The 20733-nt window shown below is 43.1% G+C and overlaps 1 protein-coding gene across 1 annotated transcript in view; it reads right to left on the reverse strand.

Moving 5' to 3' along the window:
• Nucleotides 1-20733, reverse strand: part of NEK10 (NIMA related kinase 10) — a 311866-nt gene that overhangs the window by 264193 nt on the left and 26940 nt on the right. The window contains exons 5-7 of the mRNA XM_029243936.1: nt 18997-19127; nt 16231-16329; nt 2384-2468 (exon numbers count right to left, since the gene is read on the reverse strand). Coding sequence (XP_029099769.1) covers nt 2384-2468; nt 16231-16329; nt 18997-19127 — 315 coding nt within the window. The remainder of the gene's footprint in view (nt 1-2383; nt 2469-16230; nt 16330-18996; nt 19128-20733) is intronic.

Here is a 20733-nt window from a genome sequence, read left to right on the forward strand (position 1 = left end):
GAGAGGAAGGGAAGGCCTCGTGAGGGCAGAGGCGTGCTGACATTTGTTGGCACAAGTTGTAGTAAACCCCAGCATTACTACGTGACTTCAGCCAAAAATTCTTGGCAACTCAAGATGTTAAACAACTGCTCCTCTTTGTGGACAGAGTGCCAGGAGGAGAGATTCAGGGAGCACCCCCTTCTATGGAAAGACTGGAAATCAATGGGAGGTTTGGCTTCATAAGTGTTTTGGTCATAAAATCCCGTAAGCAAAGAGGTCATGGGATTCTTCCCTTTAGAGGGCAATCCAGTCAACCTTGTTCCAGCCCATCAAGAACTAGATTAAGAAAGGCAATACTTTATTTTTATTTTGCGGTACGCAGGCCTCTCACTGTTGCGACCTCTCCCGTTGCAGAGCACAGGCTCCGGACTCGCAGGCTCAGCGGCCATGGCTCACGGGCCCAGCCGCTCCACGGCATGTGGGATCTTCCCGGACCGGGGCACGAACCCGTGTTTAGATGAAGATCTTCACTTTAGACGAAGATCAGCAGAGTATGACACAAGGGCCATCAATTCTCTGAGCAAACATGTCAAAGGCAAATATTTTGCTAACTTCTATAAGTCAAAAAACTAGACCTTCTGCTAAAAATCCACCTTCTTCCATGAATAGTTATATTAATATTATATACACAGTGTTCTTACCCAAGCTGAGGCCTGTGGGGTGTACAGGGGGCTATTAATAATGACTTGTGGACAAGGAGCTCATGGGGGTGACCCAGGCAAAGTGAAGCACACGGCCCACCCTCACCATGCGTGACCCACACAGCTTTTCTCACAGGAGAAAAGGAAAATTCCCAGAAAACTGTGAGCAACCAGGACAGAAAGCCATTTGAAGTATGTAATATATTCAAATGACTGTGGTTGGCTAAACTAGAACAGCACAAAGACAGCTTAGAATACGGAATGAGGAACGGAGTGACTCTTCTAAAGAAAAGATTGAAGCCATCATGAATCCCAGGAGACTCAAATCAGAGCAGGCTCTGTAGCTGGCTAGTACCAGAACGCTTTTTTTTTTTTAAATGCCAAGTTTGGAAAAGATGGTTATTGGGGTAATGAAATTATTATTATTCTGACTCAAATAATAATTCATCAATAAAACTGAATCCAAAATAAAAGAGCTTCAGAGTGGTCTGAGCATCCCAGTAGCTTATCAGGACAGGGCATAAAAGGAGATACTTCTTAGGAAAAAAAAACAATCTGTGAAAATGACTGAAGCATGTATGAATAATAAGGATAGTAAGAATGCTCTTTAGATATTTAACACTGGCAAGAAGAAACAGTAATGGTTCATAAGCAATTTGGAGGCTTCTTCAAATTGGTTGGGCAGTGGTTCTGCCTGTGTTCTCAAACTGTGGTCCCCTGACCAGCAGCATCAGCATCACCTGGGAAAAGTTGTTAGAAATGCAGATTTCCAGGCCCTCCCCAAACTTACTGAATCAGAAACTGTGGGGGCAGGTGCCAGCAATCTTTAAGTCTTCCAAGTGTTCCTGATGCACAGAAAGTTTAGGAACTTCTGCTTTATAAAAGCAGCTATCTTAGCAGCTGAGACTAGACGGAACAACTTTCACGATCCAGGTGAAGTGTTAGGTAAGCCTTTCTTTAGAGCCTCACTGCTAAAGCACTAAGTTCTTGCTAATCAAAATGTGGGCCATGAACCAGTGGCCTCAGCAGAATCGTGGGTCTCAGGGTACAACTACAGAATCCACATCCGCATTTACAAGATCCCCAGGTGATTCCTCTGCACTTTAAAGTTTAAGAGGCACTAAACTACGGCCGCACATTTAACTAATTAGTGAGAGGAGGTGAGATTCCTGCCTGCAGGCACCTCCTCTGAGACAAGTGGGAGGCCCCTTGCTCACCTCTAACTCAGGGTCTGAGGCTGGACTCTGGGACAAGCATGGCTCTGGAGCAGCTACCAAAGCTGCAGGCCCTGCCTTTCCCACTCACTGCCCCTGGAGCCCCCTGAGGAAGCCTCCACTTGTCGCTGCTGACTTTGACCTACTGAGCTGCTTGGCATAAACATGCTCGAAGGTGTGGCCAAGTGTACACCTCTCCAAACTGACTATGGTTTAAAATGCCAGGAGATAATGCAAGCATAGACCCGAAGTTCAATCCACTTCATCCCATATGTAATAGAGTAGAAAATATACAGGTGTTTTTGTCCCCATTAAATCACTTCTCTCCTATCATTTTAAATAGCAGGTGAGATACTTCCCAAATTTGGAAATTACTGAGTTGTGAGAGAGGAAAAAAAAAAGTTACCATGCTCTGCTTCAAAGAAAAGCCCACCAGGTTTTTTTTCTTCTTCAAACAAGTAAAAAATATTTTTATTTTTTGCAACCAACCTGATAACGTGGATCCCTCAATAGAAGTCTCAGACAAATTAATACTCTCAGAAAATGAAGAGATGGGGCTCGATCAACCCACTCTCTGAAAGAAGAACACAAGAGAGAACATGTTTGTTTATGTTTAAAGGCCAACATGACAGTTTATGAACAATGCAAGAAGAATAAAAAACATCTAAAGGAAGAGCATTAGTTTATCTCAAACAGTCTGCAATAGGGACTGTTATTTGATTCTTGAACACTTGACACATTTTAATGCAAAACACATAGAAACTGTCATTGTCACTACAAAGTAGAGGTCCCCAAAATTATTTGGTTCACAGGGACCTTACTGACTCACGGCAGCCCCTGACCAAAAGAAATAGCTAAAGGGTTCAACTTTAAAAGACTTGATACCCTGATAACTTAGTATCCATTTGAAAAAATAATACACAGACACTAAAAAAAAGGTATTTTTATTTTATTCTTAATCACATTTACTTACTGATGGGGTGTGTGCACCTGTGGACACTAAACAACTTCTCCAGCCTTGGAATCAGATCTAACACCATTACCTCCATTCCCTCTTCCACCTGACTTTCCCAGGGCACTTGCTTTTTATCACAGTAACCACTGAAAACCCAGCTACAGAAAAGTAAGCCATCATCTAAGGGAAGGCAGTACAATCTAATGTGGAAACTGTTAACTACCTGAGTAGTTTGCACTGTGTCTGACAGATGTTGTGTATCATTGCTGTTTTCCTTGAAATTTAAAAATATCCCACAACACCCCTGGGGGTTCTCTGCAGCTCCCAGGGCACTTCAGCGCTCCCTGTGGGAAACATTGTGATGAAATATTTTCTTACACCTTAGATCAGTCTTCCTGGAAGCAGACTCTTCCATGAAGATTGGTGTGCGTGTGAGTGATTGAGGACATGCTCTCGGGGAGTCCACCTGGAGTGGAGAGCAGGGGTGAGGAGTGGGGAAGCCAAGTGGGCAAGGGCCCTTCTGTGCCAGCCTCACCTCCAAGGACCCCCCGCCCCCACGGAGGCAAGCACCCTGGTTTTCCTGCTCCCAAAACGGCTGTCACAGTGTGTGTGGAGGGTGCTGCAGCAGGGACTAGGGAGCAAGTTCTCAGGCACTGCTGCTCTCCGGGCCTGCGGGCAAAGTGGACTCAAAACTCCAGAGCGGGGTGCCAGGGCCCAGCCGCTCACATGGACGCTGCCACCCAGTCCTTGACTGAAGCCCGAGTCACAGGGGCCACCAGCACGGCTGGGGCTCACTGCAGGCACGGCTCGCTCAGTGGGTTCCAGCTCGAGGGAGCAGAGTGGTCGGCGCAGCACCCCCGTCACTCTGGGGTGGGGTCATCGGCACACCCAGCACCCATCCCACCTGCTGTGCCTCCGTGAGCAGCTTCTACTTCACTGCTCAGCTTCTCTGTGCCAGTTAGAGTTAGTAGTAAAAAAAAATTCAAACTGGGAAAAATTTTCAGGCTGCTCCAGTGTTGCCACTCAGGCTGCAGAGCGTGAACACTGCGAAGGGCCTTTCATGGCACTATGTAAGGATGCTTCTGCCCAAGAACCTGTAGGAACAGAGCCCAGGCTGAGGCCGGGACCCATGGCTTCCTGAGTCTCAGCTGACAGCACATCTGAAACCGAATTCATGCCCCCCCGCCCCCCCCCACCACAAACACGCCTCACCCCTCCAGGCCTCCAGTTGATCAGACCGAAACCCTGGGTGTTTTCTCACCTCCTCTACTTCCCTCACATCTTTCATCCAATCCGTCAGCACATCCTGTCTGCTCTACCTTTAAAATATCTCCCCATTCCCACCACTTTGAGGTAGGAGGTAGATGGGCCCCTGGGCTGAGCAGCTGGAGTTCGTCAAGCAGAATAAATTGGAGCTTTGTTTTCCCTGGACACACCAAGGACAGAGCTAGTGACAGGAGCTGAGCTCTGAGGGGGAGTAAAGAGATAAAACGACCACATCTATCACTACTGAAGTCAAGGAAACCTCCCTGACTGCACGTGCGCAGGAAGGCTCCTTTGGGGTCAAAAAGGGGCGACATCATCCCATAACAGGTGCTGTCAAAGCTCCGTTAGCCTCTGCACTGGAATCCATCTTGGCAAAAAGATGTGCACACATATTGGGCAGGGCAGTAGGACAGGTCAGGTGTGGGGAAAGAAGCGAGATAACTGGCCAGAGCAGAAGGAAGACCCAGAAGGACCGCCCCATATAAATAATTTAATCGCCTCTTTACTGCACTCCTCATTCAGGAGGATGCCCACACCCTTTCCCTCCAGGTGTGTACTCCTGTTTTGCTTCTGTCTAAATACACTGTTTCTCTGTGTGTTCTCCACATGTTGTGCTGTGTCTCTAATAATAAACTTTGTACCTGTTTTTGCCTCCTTGATTCATTCTTGCTTTCAAACAGGGGCAAGAGCCAGGGGAACTTTGCTTCTAGCCTCCAGCCCCTGCTGGACTAGCAGCTAGGATTCCTGGTTTTCATCCAGGCTACGCAGCTCCAATTCCCAGGCAGGGAAATAGGATCCCGCTTCAAGACCACTCACCGCTGTCTCTCCGAGATCAACTTCTCACTCCCTCGTCTTCTATGACCCTGGTTCAAGCCGCCATCATCTTTTGCTTGAACTATTGCAAAAGCCTCCCATCTGGCTTTCTTGCTTCCATCTTTGTCCCCAACTTCAATCTTCACACATCTGCCAAGGAGACAAACACCCTCCCCTGCCCTCCTCCAACAGTTCTCCTCTCACTCAGTCCTCACGGCCCCTGAGGCCCTACAGGACCCGGCCTCCCCACTGCCTCTCAGACCTCATTCCCCCCGTTCTCCCCTGCCCCCACCCATGCTGTCTCAGACACACTGACCCTCTCATAACATGGCTGGGCTGGGCTTGGAACCTGTGCCTTTGGTGCTTCCCATGAAGCAGACTTCTGTGACTTTTTAACACTGGAACCTCCCATACAACTACATAGATGTCCTCTGACATGACATGAGGCCAGTCACATGCAGTTGTTCCAACCAAAGTGTATGTCAAGGTGCAGAAGCCACCAACACAGCACAGCCTGGACTCCTGAGGTGAGGAAGGGGGTCTGAGCACTGCCGAGCACTGGACCTGCCTGCATCACCTGTGGAAGTTAGTCCCTGCCAGGTGACACGTCTTACACTGCCCTCCAAACTAGTCCAACAGTGGCACTGGGTGCAAATGTTAACAAAAACCTAAAACAAAATGTGTCTGCTATTTCATACATAGCCAAGAAAAACAGAGAAAGATAATGGAAGCTACTTTGGACTAGAATCCACATAATTTCTCCCACCCTCTCCCACCTCCACAGCTGAGCTGGTTGTACATCCAGCAAAGTTAGGATATTTTAAAGATCTGCCCCTCAGTCAAGTGAAGCATTTACTTGAGCTGCAGTCCCAAGCCAACCCTTGCATGGCTTGTCCAATATTGATCCTTGACATTTGGTGGGAAATTCAGCTTTGACTCTTCCACAATCCTGAGAAATTCAACTCTGTCCCAAACCTGCCCATCTCAGACCTGAGTGCACGAGACACACCCTCCTAGAAGGCAAGCCAAACATCTGTGGTTCCTGCCACTGGAGGTGTCACCCCCAGCCCAGCCCCCTTACACTCTGCCCCAAGCCACTCACTGTTTCTTCCATCTACTAACTTAGCTCATGGGAAGGAAGTTGGAAATATGTTTTTCCCATAGCCTTATATTCCCAAGGATGTTTGACTGCTTCTTATAAATTAGAGCCCCCAGCAGAGGCCTGGCTCTGCAAATAGAGGTTGAGCAAGATGTCCCAAGAACATCACTGGCTGGGAGTCACTCCTCCTGCCATCACCAAGGCTCCTGGCAAGAGCTGCCTGCCACAGCCACCAGCAACATCACAGCCCTCCTATAGCCAGGGCACCACAACAGTGACGCCTCTGCTACGGAGGCAAAGTTCAGTTTCTTCTGAAAATAAAGGCAGGACTCAACCCATCTAAGGCCTGCAGCCAGGCAGAATTATCCAAGGCCACAGTGGGAAGCTGCACTATATTTCATCCTAAGTTCCTTGTACTGGGAAAAATAATGCAAATTTGAAGCACCTTTTGAATTTAAAACAGTCACCTCTGGGAACACTTGTAAGGATGTGGTTGTTCTGAGGCTCCTATTAGAGAGAGAATACCTTTAATCTCATAAGTAGAGGGATGGCGCATGACTAGTTTCCCTTCCAGGTGCTGGGGTCAGCTAAAGATAGCGTGTAGCCTGCAGTGCAGTGCAGACACTACATCCCAAAGATCTAAAAGGAATAATGATCCAGTTGCAACAGCTGCTGGTAACCTCCCGAGGTTTAATGCTGGCTGTTCTTCATTATTTAAGAGGAGAAGCCATGGGACATACTGAGAGATGACTCACACTACAAATATGTGTGTACATATTTTTCCTGTTAAGAATATACAATCTTCATGAGGAAAGTCCATGGCCTTTCAAATGTTTTTTCACATTAAATATGAAAAGGTTTTTTTGTCCTGTTTCTTCTCACCTCTAAAAAAAAAAAAGAAAAGAAAAAGAATTCCGGAATGGTTTTTGTTTTGTTTTTACCATAAAAGGAGTGCAAACAAATGAAGAGTTCCATAAAAGTCTCAAAGTTCTGTTCCAAGCAAATGGCATTTTTTTGTTCTACAATTTAGAACTGTGGCCCAAAGCTATTAATATTTCTATGTGATTCTGGCCTATTGCAAATGTAAATAGAATTCCTGGTGTCTGGGTCCTACAGGGCCTCCCCTCTGAGCGCTGACCTCTGAGGAGCAGTTGTTCCCTCCATGGCTTCCAGCCCTCAACCTCCCCCCTCACCCAAGGACCTGGCTCACTGACTGGAGCTCTGCTGTTCATGGGGAATGGCATGTTCTGTAAGGTGATACAGAGCTCTGTTTGCCAAGAGTCGGGGGACTAGGAAACACACTGAGTCTAGTGTAAGCAAAGGGTTACAGAGAATAATAATGACAGACTCTAAAGATGGCTGCCTTTGTTTGACTGAGGAGGAGCCAGGTGACTTGTCCAAGAGTGCACATAGGTAGCAGAGCTGGGCCCTGACTCCCAGGCCAGGGCTCCCGCATCCCCCACCTCCACCCGGCACAGAAAGGGGCTCTTAGATACGTCTACTGCGGGGGCAGGCATGTTCTGCACAGTGGTGAGGGGTCTCCTGAGGTAGCTCTGAAAACCTTGTCTGTCGGCAAAGACAGTGTTTCCCTGGAGGCTGTGTTCCAATAGAGTAGCTGCACAGCAGCAGATTCATGACCAGGCAAATATTTATCCCCTCTTGTGACTGAACTTTTGCCACTGCTTTCACAGGACTATTACCACATGGCAGTATGACCAGGCCCCACGGCCTTTGTCCACGGCCACCTGCCACATCGCTTTCGGCATCAGATGCCATTTTCTGCTATCAGTATAAAAAGAGAAGGAAAAATGGTACCACCAGAGACATAGCATTTGAAAAGAGGGTAGTTGGGGTTTCACCTTCCCATTCAGTCGAAGAAACCAGTATGCGATGTGAGAGTCACAAAGCTGCAGGACTGAGCACTGAGAGTCACACGGTCTGGGGTAAACTCCATCCAGGGGCTGATGCAAATGCCAGAGGTCACAACCTCAGCTGGCTCTCACCCAGAAAAAGCAGCATCTTCAGAGGAGGTGTTATTTAGATTGCCCTTTTCATTAACGCACAAAACAACCACCACCAAAAAACTACCACCTTTCACTAAAAATTTAAAAGTGGAGAAATTCAAACCTGTTTCAGTATAAATATTACCTCAAATTCATATGACAGAGCCCTATTTTTTTGGATAGTTGTAAAAGCAAAATTCACATCAAAATAGACATGTAAAACTTAAAAGGAATAAGAAAACGTGAAGAAATGAATTATAAATGAGTATTCAGGGAATATTTACTGACTTGTTCCACTATTCTTAATGGGTAGTGCCATCCATTAAACCTGGCCCAGAAGAGACACCCAGTCAGAGGTCCATCCAATTCATCATGTTGGTCCCAAAAGTCAGACAGATATTGAGTAGAAAGGACTGTTCTAGCTGTTTCTTCTCCATGGCTGGTGAAAGTTTCAGAGATTGAATGCTTTCAGATATTTGCTGATCACCTCCTAGGAGCCAGGCACTGTTACATGGCCAGGACTATAGCCTGGACAAAACCATGCCCTTGTGTTCACAGAGGTTACCATTTAGAGAAAGAAGACCAATAACACACACAAACAAACAAAACTGCACATCAGGTGCTGACCAGAGAAAAACAACCCTAAAGTTAAGGGTTTAGGGAGTCCTGAGAATGCTATTTTAGGAGAGTCAGAGAAGGGTTTTCTGATACAGTTAGCATCTGAGTGAACTGAGGAGTGAGTCAAGGTCAGAACAGCGAAAGAGTTAAGTATCTAGCTCCTGAGCAGGAGTGCACTGGTTTGCGCAAGGAAGCCCTTGGGGGCTGGAACAAACTGAGCAAAGACAGCGTAACGGGAGCTGAAGTTACAGAGGTGGTAGGAGCCAGTTCTGTAGGTCTTTTGTAGAATAGGAATAGGGATTTTGGACTTTTTATTCTGCAGAGTCACGGGAAGGCTTTAAGCAGAGGACTGACATTATGTGACAGAAATTCTGAAAAGACCCTTTTGGATGTGCTGTTAGGAACACCATACCATAGGGAGTCAAGGGTCAAAGCCAGGAGCCCAGTTAGCCCACTGCAATGGTCCAAGCAAGAGACAGTGGCAGCTAGGACTAGGTTAATAGCTGGGAAAGACTAAAGTTGAGAGGAAGGCAAGTTGAGTAAGAAAAATCAAAAGTCCCGTTTTTGGCATGTTAGCTTTGAGATGCCCAAAGAAATCCACCAATCAATACATGAAAGAAAAGACTAATTTATAGCAGGAGAGAGCTGTACTTTAGTCTCTCAAAGCAAAGCTGATAGAGGAGTTCAGGAAAGGGTGGACTTTCATAAGTGGGGGTTTTGGGGGACTGATTGATTTTAGCCATGGAAAGGGGATTCCTGGAATGTGTTCCAGCTTACTCCCTGGCTCTCAGAAGCTCATGTACTGATGGGAAGTTGTCACTTACTGATTTGGTCAGGTTTAAAACAGGTTCTGGTGCTTATGTATGGCCAACAAGCAGTCCTTTCCTGGGAAGGTGGGAACATTTTAATTTCATACCTGTTAGACATCCAAGTGAATGAGTTTCACAAGAAGCAATAGTAGAAAAGAGAGAACATAATTACTCAAGTGACACTTTTCTGTGGGGCAAACCTGAAAACCAATTTTAAACATATTGGGTTGGCCAAAAGGTTTGTTCAGTTTTTTTCCATAAGATGGCTCTAGTAGCACTTAGTTTTCTTCAACTTCATTCCAAACAATTTTGTTAGATTGTATGTGACAGCTGTCATATCAGCATGCATTTGAAAAAAGACATCAAAATTGGTGAATTTTTGTGTAGCCATTTTAATATTGAAGATGGAAGAAAAAAAGCAACATTTTCGGCATATTATGCTTTATTATTTCAAGAAAGGTAAAAACACAACTGAAACGCAAAAGAAGATTTGTGCAGTGTATACAGAAGGTGCTGTGACTGATCAGGACGTGTCAAAAGTGGTTGCGAACTTTCGTGCTGCCGATTTGTTGTTGGACGATGCTCCACGGCTGAGCAGACCAGCTGAAGTTGATAGCAATCAAATCGAGATATTAACTGAGAACAATCAACATTTTACCACATGGGAGATACTCAAAATATCCAAATTAAGCATTGAAAATCATTTGCACCAGCTTGGTTATGTTCATCACTTTGATGTTTGGGTTCCCCATAAGTTAAGCAAAAAAAACCTTCTTGACTGTATTTCCACATGCAATTCCCTACTTAGAAGTAATGAAAAAAATTCCGTTTTTTAAACAAATTGTGATGGGTGATGAAAAGTGGGTACTGTACAATAATGTGGAATGGAAGAGATCGTGGGGCAAGCAAAATGAACCACCACCAACCACACCAAAGGCTGGTGTTCATCCAAAGAAGGTGATGTTGTGTGTATGGTGGGATTGGAAGGGAGTCCTCTATTATGAGCTCCTTCCGGAAAACCAAACAATTAATTCCAACAAGTACTGCTCCCAATTAGGCCAATTGAAAGCAGCACTCAATGAAAAGCATCCAGAATTAGTCAACAGAAAATGCACAATCTTCCATCAGGATAACGCAAGGCCACATATTTCTTTGATGACCTGGCAAAAACTGTTACAGCTTGGCTGGGAAGTTCTGATTCAACCGCCATATTCACAGGACATTGCACCTACAGATTTCCATTTATTTTAGTCTTTACAAAATTCTGTTAATGGAAAAAAATTTCAATTCCCTGGAAGGCTGTAAAAGGCACTTGGAACAGTTCTTTGTTCAAAAAGATAAAAAGTTTTGGGAAGATGGAATTATGAAGTTGCCTGAAAACTGGCCAGTGGAACAAAAGGGTGAATACATTGTTCAATAAAGTTCTTGGTGAAAATGAAAAATGTGTCTTTTATTTTTTCTTAAAAACCAAAGGCACTTTTTGGCAAACCCAATACTTTGGCTAATAAAGAACCAGAGAATCAGCAAGGCAGAGGAGAACATAGTACCAGTCAAGGTTGTGCCTCAGCCCCTCAGCTACTAGATCTCTCAAATGAGGTGGAATGGATTTTGTCTTCAGGGTCCATTCCAGCTCTAATTGGATGACACTTTTGTGTGTGCATATATACATACAGTGTGCGTGTATACACAATTTTAAGTTTGGGATAAACTCTAAATAACATTTTAGGAGAAATTAACATGCAAGAGCTAGATATTTCCTCCAAGTTAGGAATCAGCTTGAGGCCTACAAGCTTATTTTCTTCCTTTCTACATTTAACGTTGTGAAACTTAGAACAAAAGGGAGACAAAAAGACAAGATTCTAAAGGATTCTACTCTGCATAAAACCACATACAGTTGAGGAGATTTGTTCAAGATGGCAGAGTAGAAGGACGTGCGCTAACTCCCTCTTGCAAGAGCACCAGAATCACAAGTAACTGCTGAACAATCATCAACAGGAAGACACTGGAGCTCACCAAAAAAGATATCCCACATCCAAAGACAAAGGAGAAGCCCCAGTGAGGTGGTAGGAGGGGCATAATCACAATAAAATCATATCCCATAACCACTGGGTGGGTGACTCACAAACTGGAGAACAATTATACCACAGAAGCCTACCCAGTGGAGTGAAGGTTCTGAGCTCCACATCAGGCTTCCCAACCTCGGGGTCTGGAAACGGGAGGAGGAATTCCCAGAGAATCAGACTTTGAAGGCTGGCCAGATTTGATTGCAGGACTTTGATAGGTCCAGAGGAAACAGAAATTCCACTCTTGGAGGGCACACACAAAGTAGTGTGCACATCAGGACCCAGGGGGAAGGAGGAGTGACCCCATAGGAGACTGAACCAGACCTACCTGCTAGTGTTGGAGGGTCTTCTGCAGAGGTGGGGGGTGGCTGTGCCTCAACGTGGGGACAAGGACACTGGCAGCAGAAGTTTTGGGAAGCACTCCTTGGCATGAGCCCTCCCAGAGTCCACCATTAGCCCCACCAAAGACCCTGTAGCCTCCAGTGATGGGTTGCTTCAGGCCAAACAACCAATAGGGAGGGAACTCAGCCCCACACAACAGCAGACAAGTGGATTAAAGTTCTACTGAGCTCTGCCCACCAGAGCAACACCCAGCTGTACCCACCACCAGTCCCTCCCATCAGGAAGCTTCCACAAGCCTCTTAGATAGCCTCATCCACCAGAGGGCAGAGAGCAGAAGCAAGAAAAACTACAATCCTGCAGCCTGTGGAATGAAAACCACATTCACAGAAAGACAGACCAAATGAAAAGGCAGAGGACTATGTAGCAGATGAAGGAACAAGATAAAACCCCAGAAAAACAACTAAACGAAGTGGAGATAGACAACCTTCCAGAAAAAGAATTCAGAATAATGAAACTGAAGATGATCCAGGACCTCGGAAAAAGAATGGAGGCAAAGATCAAGAAGATGCAAGAAATGTTTAACAAACACCTAGAAGAATTAAAGAACAAACACCTAGAAGAATTAAAGAACAAACAAACAGAGATGAACAATACAATAACTGAAATGAAAAATACAGTAGAAGGAATCAATAGCAGAATAACTGAGGCAGAAGAATGAATAAGTGACCTGGAAGACAGAATGGTGGAATTCACTGCTGTGGAACAGAATAAAGAAAAAAGAATGAAAAGAAATGAAGACAGCCTAAGAATCCTCTGGGACAACATTAAATACAACAACATTTGCATTATAGGGGTCCCAGAAGGAGAAGAGAGAGAGGAAGGACCTGAGAAAATATTTGAAGAGATTATAGTCGAAAACTTCCCTAACATGGGAAATAGCCACCCAAGTCCAGGAAGCGCAGAGAATCCCAGGTAGCATAAACCCAAGGAGAATCATGCTGAGACACAGACACAGAGTAATCAAATTGACAAAAATTAAAGACAAAGAAAAATGATTAAAAGCAATAAGGGGGGCTTCCCTGGTGGCGCAGTGGTTGAGAGTCCGCCTGCCGATGCAGGGGACACGGGTTCGTGCCCCGGTCCAGGAAGATCCCACGTGCTGTGGAGCGGCTGGGCCCGTGAGCCATGGCCGCTGAGCCTGCGCGTCCGGAGCCTGTGCTCCGCAACGGGAGAGGCTACAACAGTGAGAGGCCCGTGTACCGCAAAAAAACCCAAAAACAAACAAACAAAAAACTATGAAACTTAGATATATTTTATCTTACATTTAACAAAATTTAACTTATAATGCAACTCTGCCCTAATGACTAGAACAAAGCAAGAATGGGTTCTGCTGACACTTTTTGGCATATGTTTTCTGACAAAGTCATATAACATGATCCAATTTCCTCGAATTTACTTTTCACTTTTGCAGCATAAAAGAGGTTCATTTCTGCAAATATATTAGAAAGATCCACCAATTTTTCCTAATGCCCTCTCCTATTCTTTGCTATTCAAAACATGCTTTTCTTAAGTTCCATCCTGTCACCTTCCTTGTAACTTCTACAATTGTCAAGCTGTCTGATTCTGGCAGGGCCTCATCTGTCAGATCCCACCAGTTCAGCACCATCACTTTCAGTAACTTCATGAAATTCTACATCTTTAGCCAGATTCCCTAGTTTGTTTCACAAATTAGATTATGTTTTATTTGTATTATATTACAGAATCTTCACATCAGCTGGCAATCAGCAGGGAATGGACCGACAGGGGCCTCAGAGGAACAGTTACACAAAAGAGATACTGGAGTAGAGGCCGACTGTATAGTAGACAGTTAACTGGGAAATGTGCCAGCTTTGTAACAATTTTTACTTCCCTACATAACCTCATAACCCTTTGTGCTTTCCTGCACAGGCAAATGAGATGAAAAAGAAGTGGGTGTATTTTCTAACGGCAGACTCTACTGTGGACAAATGATCTTAGGGCAGAAAGAAAAGTTAGAAGATGGAAATTCATTTCCATACCCTGCCACTCATCAAGATTCATTGCCATGTGTAACCCAGAGTAACCTCAGGTTCAGTGCTTGCCCTTTGAGATCTACTGTGAGATCTTGCCTTATCTGACTCTGGGTTAACAATTCTTGTCTCATTTCAGATGCTGCTTGGTAATTTTATTTCTGAGAATAAAGGCTCAATCACAGGTCAACCTTAGGGAAAAAACCCGGAAAAGGGGGTATCCAGAAGTGTGGTCTAGGGGAGACTGCAGTTGGGGAAAGTGAAATAGAAGAGGGACAACAAGAAGAATGTCAATTGGGCATAAGTAGATGAGACTAAATTCCCAGTCAGCCATATTCTCAGGGTAAACTTGAACAGCATAACATCCAGAATATGCCCAAACTTAATCTATAACCAGAATTGGACCAAAGACCACACCCCCACCCCTGCAATCTCATCCATCCCTTGGTTGTATTAATACAGTTTATATTTATTACATTTTCTTTGTATTGAGATGCTGGGTAACTGGCTGATCAGAGTGAGTCCCTAGGAAGAAAGGGACCACATGTCCTACTCATCTTTGTATTTTCACCCTCTCTTCCTTCTCCACCACGTGCTCCCTCTCTTCCTTGCACATAGTGATAATCAATAATTTGTTTATTGAATTGAATCCAAGCCTTCCAGGCAACATCAAATCTGATGCTCATAAAGAAAGGGGATAGGAAGCCATACCAGGAAAGGCCCTGAGATGTAATTCTTCTATTAGTCTAAAGCTAGAGGGTAAAGAAACAAAAAACGGTAGTTCTGACCAAACAAACGAGGTTATCTGGGGTGAGAAACAATGGAAGACCTTTGTACTTAATCCATCTTTTACCCAACCCTGCTTTTAGAATAGAACTGAACAAAACAACCTCTCAGCAGTGAAAGGATGACATAAAAGGATGCTCTTAATGTTCAACATTGCTAAATTCCTTCTCCTACTATGAAAGCAAAGACATTTATAATCATCGCTTCCTGGTTTAAAGATTTCCAGGGACCGATCATGTTGCAAGCCCGTAACTCCATCCAGTCTAAGATGCCTCATTAATCACTAAGAATCTGAAAAGGTCCTGACAAGAGATCTCTTGACTTCAGAATTGTTAAGATCTCTTTCAACGGCTGGATGCCAACCCTTACCCTGCTGTTTTCCCTAACAATTCCTGCACCCAGTGCCTTCAGTGCAGAGACACAGTAAGGTCTCTACATCCTTAATATAGGAAATCTTCTGCCTTCACCCAAAGTACCAACCTGACAAATGGCCTACTGGACATCCACTGAGGAGTCTATGATAGCTGTCTTCAAAACAAATTAAAGAACTTCATTTTCCAATACCATTTCAGGCATAATTACTCTGCTACTAACCATTGCTCTACTCTCATCAAGCTCAAGAAGAAACAGTCTAGGACAACCTCAGGTCCTTTGCAAAGGTCATTAATCTTTTAACAATCTTTGAGTATATTGTCAAGAGCTGAGCTGTGACCAAATTACATAACCTTGGTAAAGATTCTAGGCTTCTTGTATCATCTGAGCAAGTCTAATAATCTTCTGCTTAAACCAAGTAAAAAGGCATGACAGATGCAGTCCCAACATTGGATTGTTTTAAACTAAACCAATGTACTTGGCAGTCACTGTCCAGTACATAAATATGCAATACTAAATAACCCATCCAAAAGATCAAATCATTAGACCACCACCTAGATTGTATTTAGGGATGCTTTTCTACTTACAGTCACCTACAGCACTGGACCAAGTCAGAGTTTTATTTCGGCCAGGCATTAAATTATTAAGATATTTCCTATTTTCCAGAATAAGGGTAATTTTTCCCATCTCACTGGAACAGAATTCAGATATCTCAATCAAGCCCCAAAGTGATGGAGAAGATTCAAGGTTCTTCATGGACTTTTCAGCCAGTGCTTGTGCGGAGAGAGTCTGGGCCTCCTGGGAAGAGTATAAGGCCATGTCCGACCATGAAGGATGTTGGGAACCTCCTTCTCCCAACAAAGTCTGCTCCCAAAGTCTGGCAGCAGCATAGCTCTCACTGCAAGCAACCCAGAACAGAGAGAAAATCTCATTTTGCCTGTCTATCATAAAATTCAGCTAAATTCAGGCCTAACCAGAGTGATCTAAATGAGGTCATCTGCAATGCCTATTCATTCACCTCCTTCGAAATGGTCTTTGCTCTGTTTTGCCCTTTGAGCATGCTATGTTCAGTCTTGTAAACTGCTTCAAACCATATGCTAGAAATAAGATATATAAAATATGCCATTCTTGGGCAAATGTCTTTTTCCTGGGACAATCTTACCTGCATATGAGTCTATTTTTCACCAAGGCTGTAAAAATCTCCTGAAATAGTTTATGCTGGGGATGTGTGCTGAAATTTCTCTCATTCTTGTAGTTTATACTGAGATGAAACAAACAGAAAAGCATTTTATAGTAAAAATTATTTAGGCTGCCTCAAAATTACCAATGAAGAGAAAGATCACCTGTATGCATGAAGATATTGAGGGATTTTGGGGATTCAATATATCACCAAAGCAAGTATCAGTTGTTAAAACAGGAAGTAGAAATTCAATTATAAAGTTAATAATAAAGATTATAGCATATATATTTCATTTTACCACATTAACTAAATTATTCCCTATAAACATTTAAGAGCTAAAACTGGTGTGAGGGAAGAAAAGGGCATATGGAGAGAAAGAATGATTGGGCACATGATCTAGACAGCCATGAAACAGGCAGACAAGAATCCCTCCCTTTACTTTACTACCCACAATGGCTCGTGGCCGCTCTAGTTGTTAACACCACTGGACGCCATGCATATTTCCTTGTGGTCAACACCACTTCAACTGTGGTTGTGGATTGTGGGTGTGGGTGTGTGTACAACAAAGTTGTGAGATATTCTAGCTTCAGTTTTTTCTTTCCTGATATTACAGCCATCAGAGAGGTTAAAAATATCCCAAAGCATTCCACTTTAAAACTGGGAAAGGATAAGAGGTAATGCACAAAAGGGTCATATCACTATGGAATATACAATACAATATTTTTGTGCCCATTAAAATAGACCAATTTAAGCCTATCTAGGTATGTTGTAAAGCTGTTTGAAAAGTGACTCGGAGCAAGTTTTGTGAATGGAGACGTAGTGCTCAAGTCACATTCTGCTTTAAAAGTTGTAACAAATACAGATAAATTAAAAAGAAAAAGAAAATAGACCAATTTTAAGATCTAGGAGAAATACGCTGGAATTACATGGATGCACCACCTCAGAGGCAGGTTTTGTATCCTTATTATTGCCATTTGTTCTGTTCTGCCTTCACAGTCTTTCAGGTGTCATGGGACTGACTTGTGTCCCTAAGTTAGCCAGGGCTGTCATTTCTTAGTACATGGACATGGGCAGACTGAATATGTAACAATTTTTAAAGAATTTTGTGTTCCTCACTAAACATGCATTTTAAAAATATTAACTCATGTAACATCATGTGATGTTTGTGGACTATTAAAGTCATTGTCATAAAATAACAGGGAAACAAAACCTAGGCCAAATAAATAAATTATCATTCTAGAATATTTATTTATATATATATATTTTAAAATTTTTTAACATCTTTATTGGATTATAATTGCTTTACAATGGTGTGTTAGTTTCTGCTTTATAACAAAGCCAATCAGTTATACATATACATATGTCCCCATATCTCTTCCCTCTTGTGTCTCCTTCCCTCCCACGCTCCCTATCCCACCCCTCTAGGTGGTCACAAAGCACCGAGCTGATCTCCCTGTGCTATGCGGCTGCTTCCCACTAGCTATCTATTTTACATTTGGTAGTGTATATATGTCCATGCCACTCTCTCACTTTGTCCCAGCTTCCCCTTCCCCTTCCCCATATCCTCAAGTCCATTCTCTAGTAGGTCTGCGTCTTTATTCCCATCTTGCCCCTAGGTTTCATGACCATTTTTTTTTTAGATTCCATATATATGTGTTAGCATATACGGTATTTGTTTTTCTCTTTCTGACTTACTTCACTCTGTATGACAGACTCTAGGTCTATCCACCTCACAACAAATAACTCAATTTCATTTCTTTTTATGGCTGAGTAATATTCCATTGTATATATGTGCCACATCTTCTTTATCTATTCATCTGTTGATGGACACTTAGGTTGCTTCCATGTCCTGGCTATTGTAAATAGAGCTGCAATGAATATTTTGGTACATGACTCTTTTTGAACTATGGTTTTCTCAGGGTATATGCCCAGTAGTGGGATTGCTGGGTCGCATGGTAGTTCTATTTTTAGTTTTTAAGGAACCTCCATACTGTTCTCCATAGTGGCTGTATCAATTTACATTCCCACCAACAGTGCAAGAGGGTTCCCTTTTCTCCACACCCTCTCCACCATTTATTGTTTGTAGATTTTTTGATGATGGCCATAGAATATATATATTGATACTTCATGTCATTCATTATTTACATGACACTTAGTGCCAAATGACCTTAACAAACTGTAAAATAGGGAGAACCAGCTCCTGGAAGGAGGGTGGCCCACGACAATGTGCAGCTTCTTGTGCAGCTTCTAAGAGGTCTCCATGGCAACAGGAGAGCAAAACAGGGGCTGACACTTTCATTGTGAAAGAGGAGGGTGATGCTTCAACTGAAAGCTTCATGGCCTTGACAACCACAGCCTTCAGCCGTCACATCTGCTCACAGCAGGTGCTTCTTTATGCCTCCTCACAGCTGGCAAGATATGCACCAGCCAAAAGCTAAAGACAAAGCTTGTTATCAGCCTCGTCAGGTCAACAGCCTGAGCCATTTCTTCATGGAGCAAACACTAAATGTATGTCAAGAAGGTATCCTGAAACTCCCACGTCACTTTCACCTGCAGCCATTCAGCCTGCTATTCACACAGTACTTATGGGAACAGGTTAAGCACTAACTAAAATGATTAAACTAAGAATCCCCACGATAAATTTTAAAATGGGTTTTAAATTTTAGCTCCTGTGACAAACTTAAATAAATCTTTGGGCTAATTAGCGGCCCAGGCTGCTGAAGGTAAGGGACATACTGGATTTCTTACCTAAAATTTTCAAGTTCAATGGCTTCTGTGGACTCGTGCCACTGACCTCGAGCTCTGTGTCCACCCACCCTGATGGCAGGCTCAGACTTCGTCATGCTGCTTCTGGCACTATCGAAGTTAATGGCTGGAAGCTACAGAAATAAAGGCACAGAGGACTTGAGGATGACAATTCAGCACAGGATAAAGACAGTCACAAAAGCAGAGGCGACAGTGAAGGGAATGAGTGTTTCCCCGAGCCAACAATTAACAAGTTAGCTATGTCAAATGTAGGAGTTTTCCAAGATTTAGACATCCTTGACTTAAACATTTACTCTATCTTATGCTGCTTTTTCTTCATAGCTTGTAACACCACCTGATATCTTACAGTTATTTATGTATTTTCAGTCTCCTTGGTTATACTGTCAGCTCGACACAAGCAGGAGCTTGCCTATCGCTGTTCAATGTTGTATCCCTAGTACCTTACACAGTCCTGGGGATCCAGACCTGGGGGAGGCCTGGGCATTAGGCGCTTTTGCAGCTTCTTGGGCGATTCAAACGTGCAATCAGAACAGAGAGCTGACAGATACAGCTAGAAACTCTCTGGCCTCGAGTGGAGCCCCAAAGTGAGAATGAGCCATCTTCACTCATTCTTCATCCTTACCCGTCACGTACACTGCTTGCCAACTGTAAGAGTTATAAAGGTAAAGAGATTCTATCACTTTTAATCAGTCTGAATATCCTGATTCCTCTATCATGTTTATAAAAGTTATGAAAATATATTTTAGATACATTAACTAAAACAATTTGAGCATGCCCCCATTTACAATATTAACTGGTAATTATTTATATAGTAAACTGTGATGTTATCAGTATTCAAGTAGTGTCACTTACCAACATTTACCTATAATTGGGATAACCCTGAGAATTGTTTCTTGTACCACAGCAAAGTTGAACGAAGTGCAAACAAATACCCTATTCTTTCCAAAGTACAAATGAGGAATGTTCTATAATTAGCTAAGATTTTACAGATGAGGTACGGAAAGCATAGTATAACAAAATAAACTTTTATTTTCAGTAAATCATTCTGTCCTATATAATTATCAAATAATGCTACAATATGCTGTGCTTGTTGTCCTATTTCATCAAAGCATTTGATAGAAGTCTGCATAAAGACATGGTTTCCTCATCTAAAGAGAATATGCTGGACTTCCCACAAGGCAGTCAGCTCATAGATACATTCTAATAAGGGCGTTCTTTAATAGGAAGCAAACCCTTCTTCATCATATGCCACCCATAGTTGAATTCTCAAAATATTAATAATAAATCTTATATCCTGTAAAACTACATTTCTATCTCAGTTCAGTGGGCCAATCCACAGCCACCACAAGACAACACAATGCTCAGTGGTTAAGAGAACGAACTCTAGGCCAGATGCCCTGGGTTGAAATCTACTCTTAGACAACTGCATGATCTTGAAAGTTACTTAATCTCTCTGTACATCAGTTTCCACATCATTACAACGAAAATCATAATAATTCTATGTAGTTCAAAGTTATTATGAAAACTAAATGACTTAGAATTTATAAAGCACTTGCTATGTGCCAGGCATAGTTCTCAATGCTTTATACTCTTTTAATCCCCCAAATTATTCTCATTGCACAGATGAATTTGCTAAATAAATGAGATTTGACCTTCCAAATTAGATGATTAGATGTGATAACGCAAATGATGCTAGACATGAAGTCACAGCAATGAGTA

This window comes from Monodon monoceros, unplaced genomic scaffold, assembly GCF_005190385.1.
Source record: "Monodon monoceros isolate NGI ecotype Baffin Bay Population unplaced genomic scaffold, NGI_Narwhal_1 Super_Scaffold_3, whole genome shotgun sequence".
Classification (NCBI taxonomy): domain Eukaryota; kingdom Metazoa; phylum Chordata; class Mammalia; order Artiodactyla; family Monodontidae; genus Monodon; species Monodon monoceros.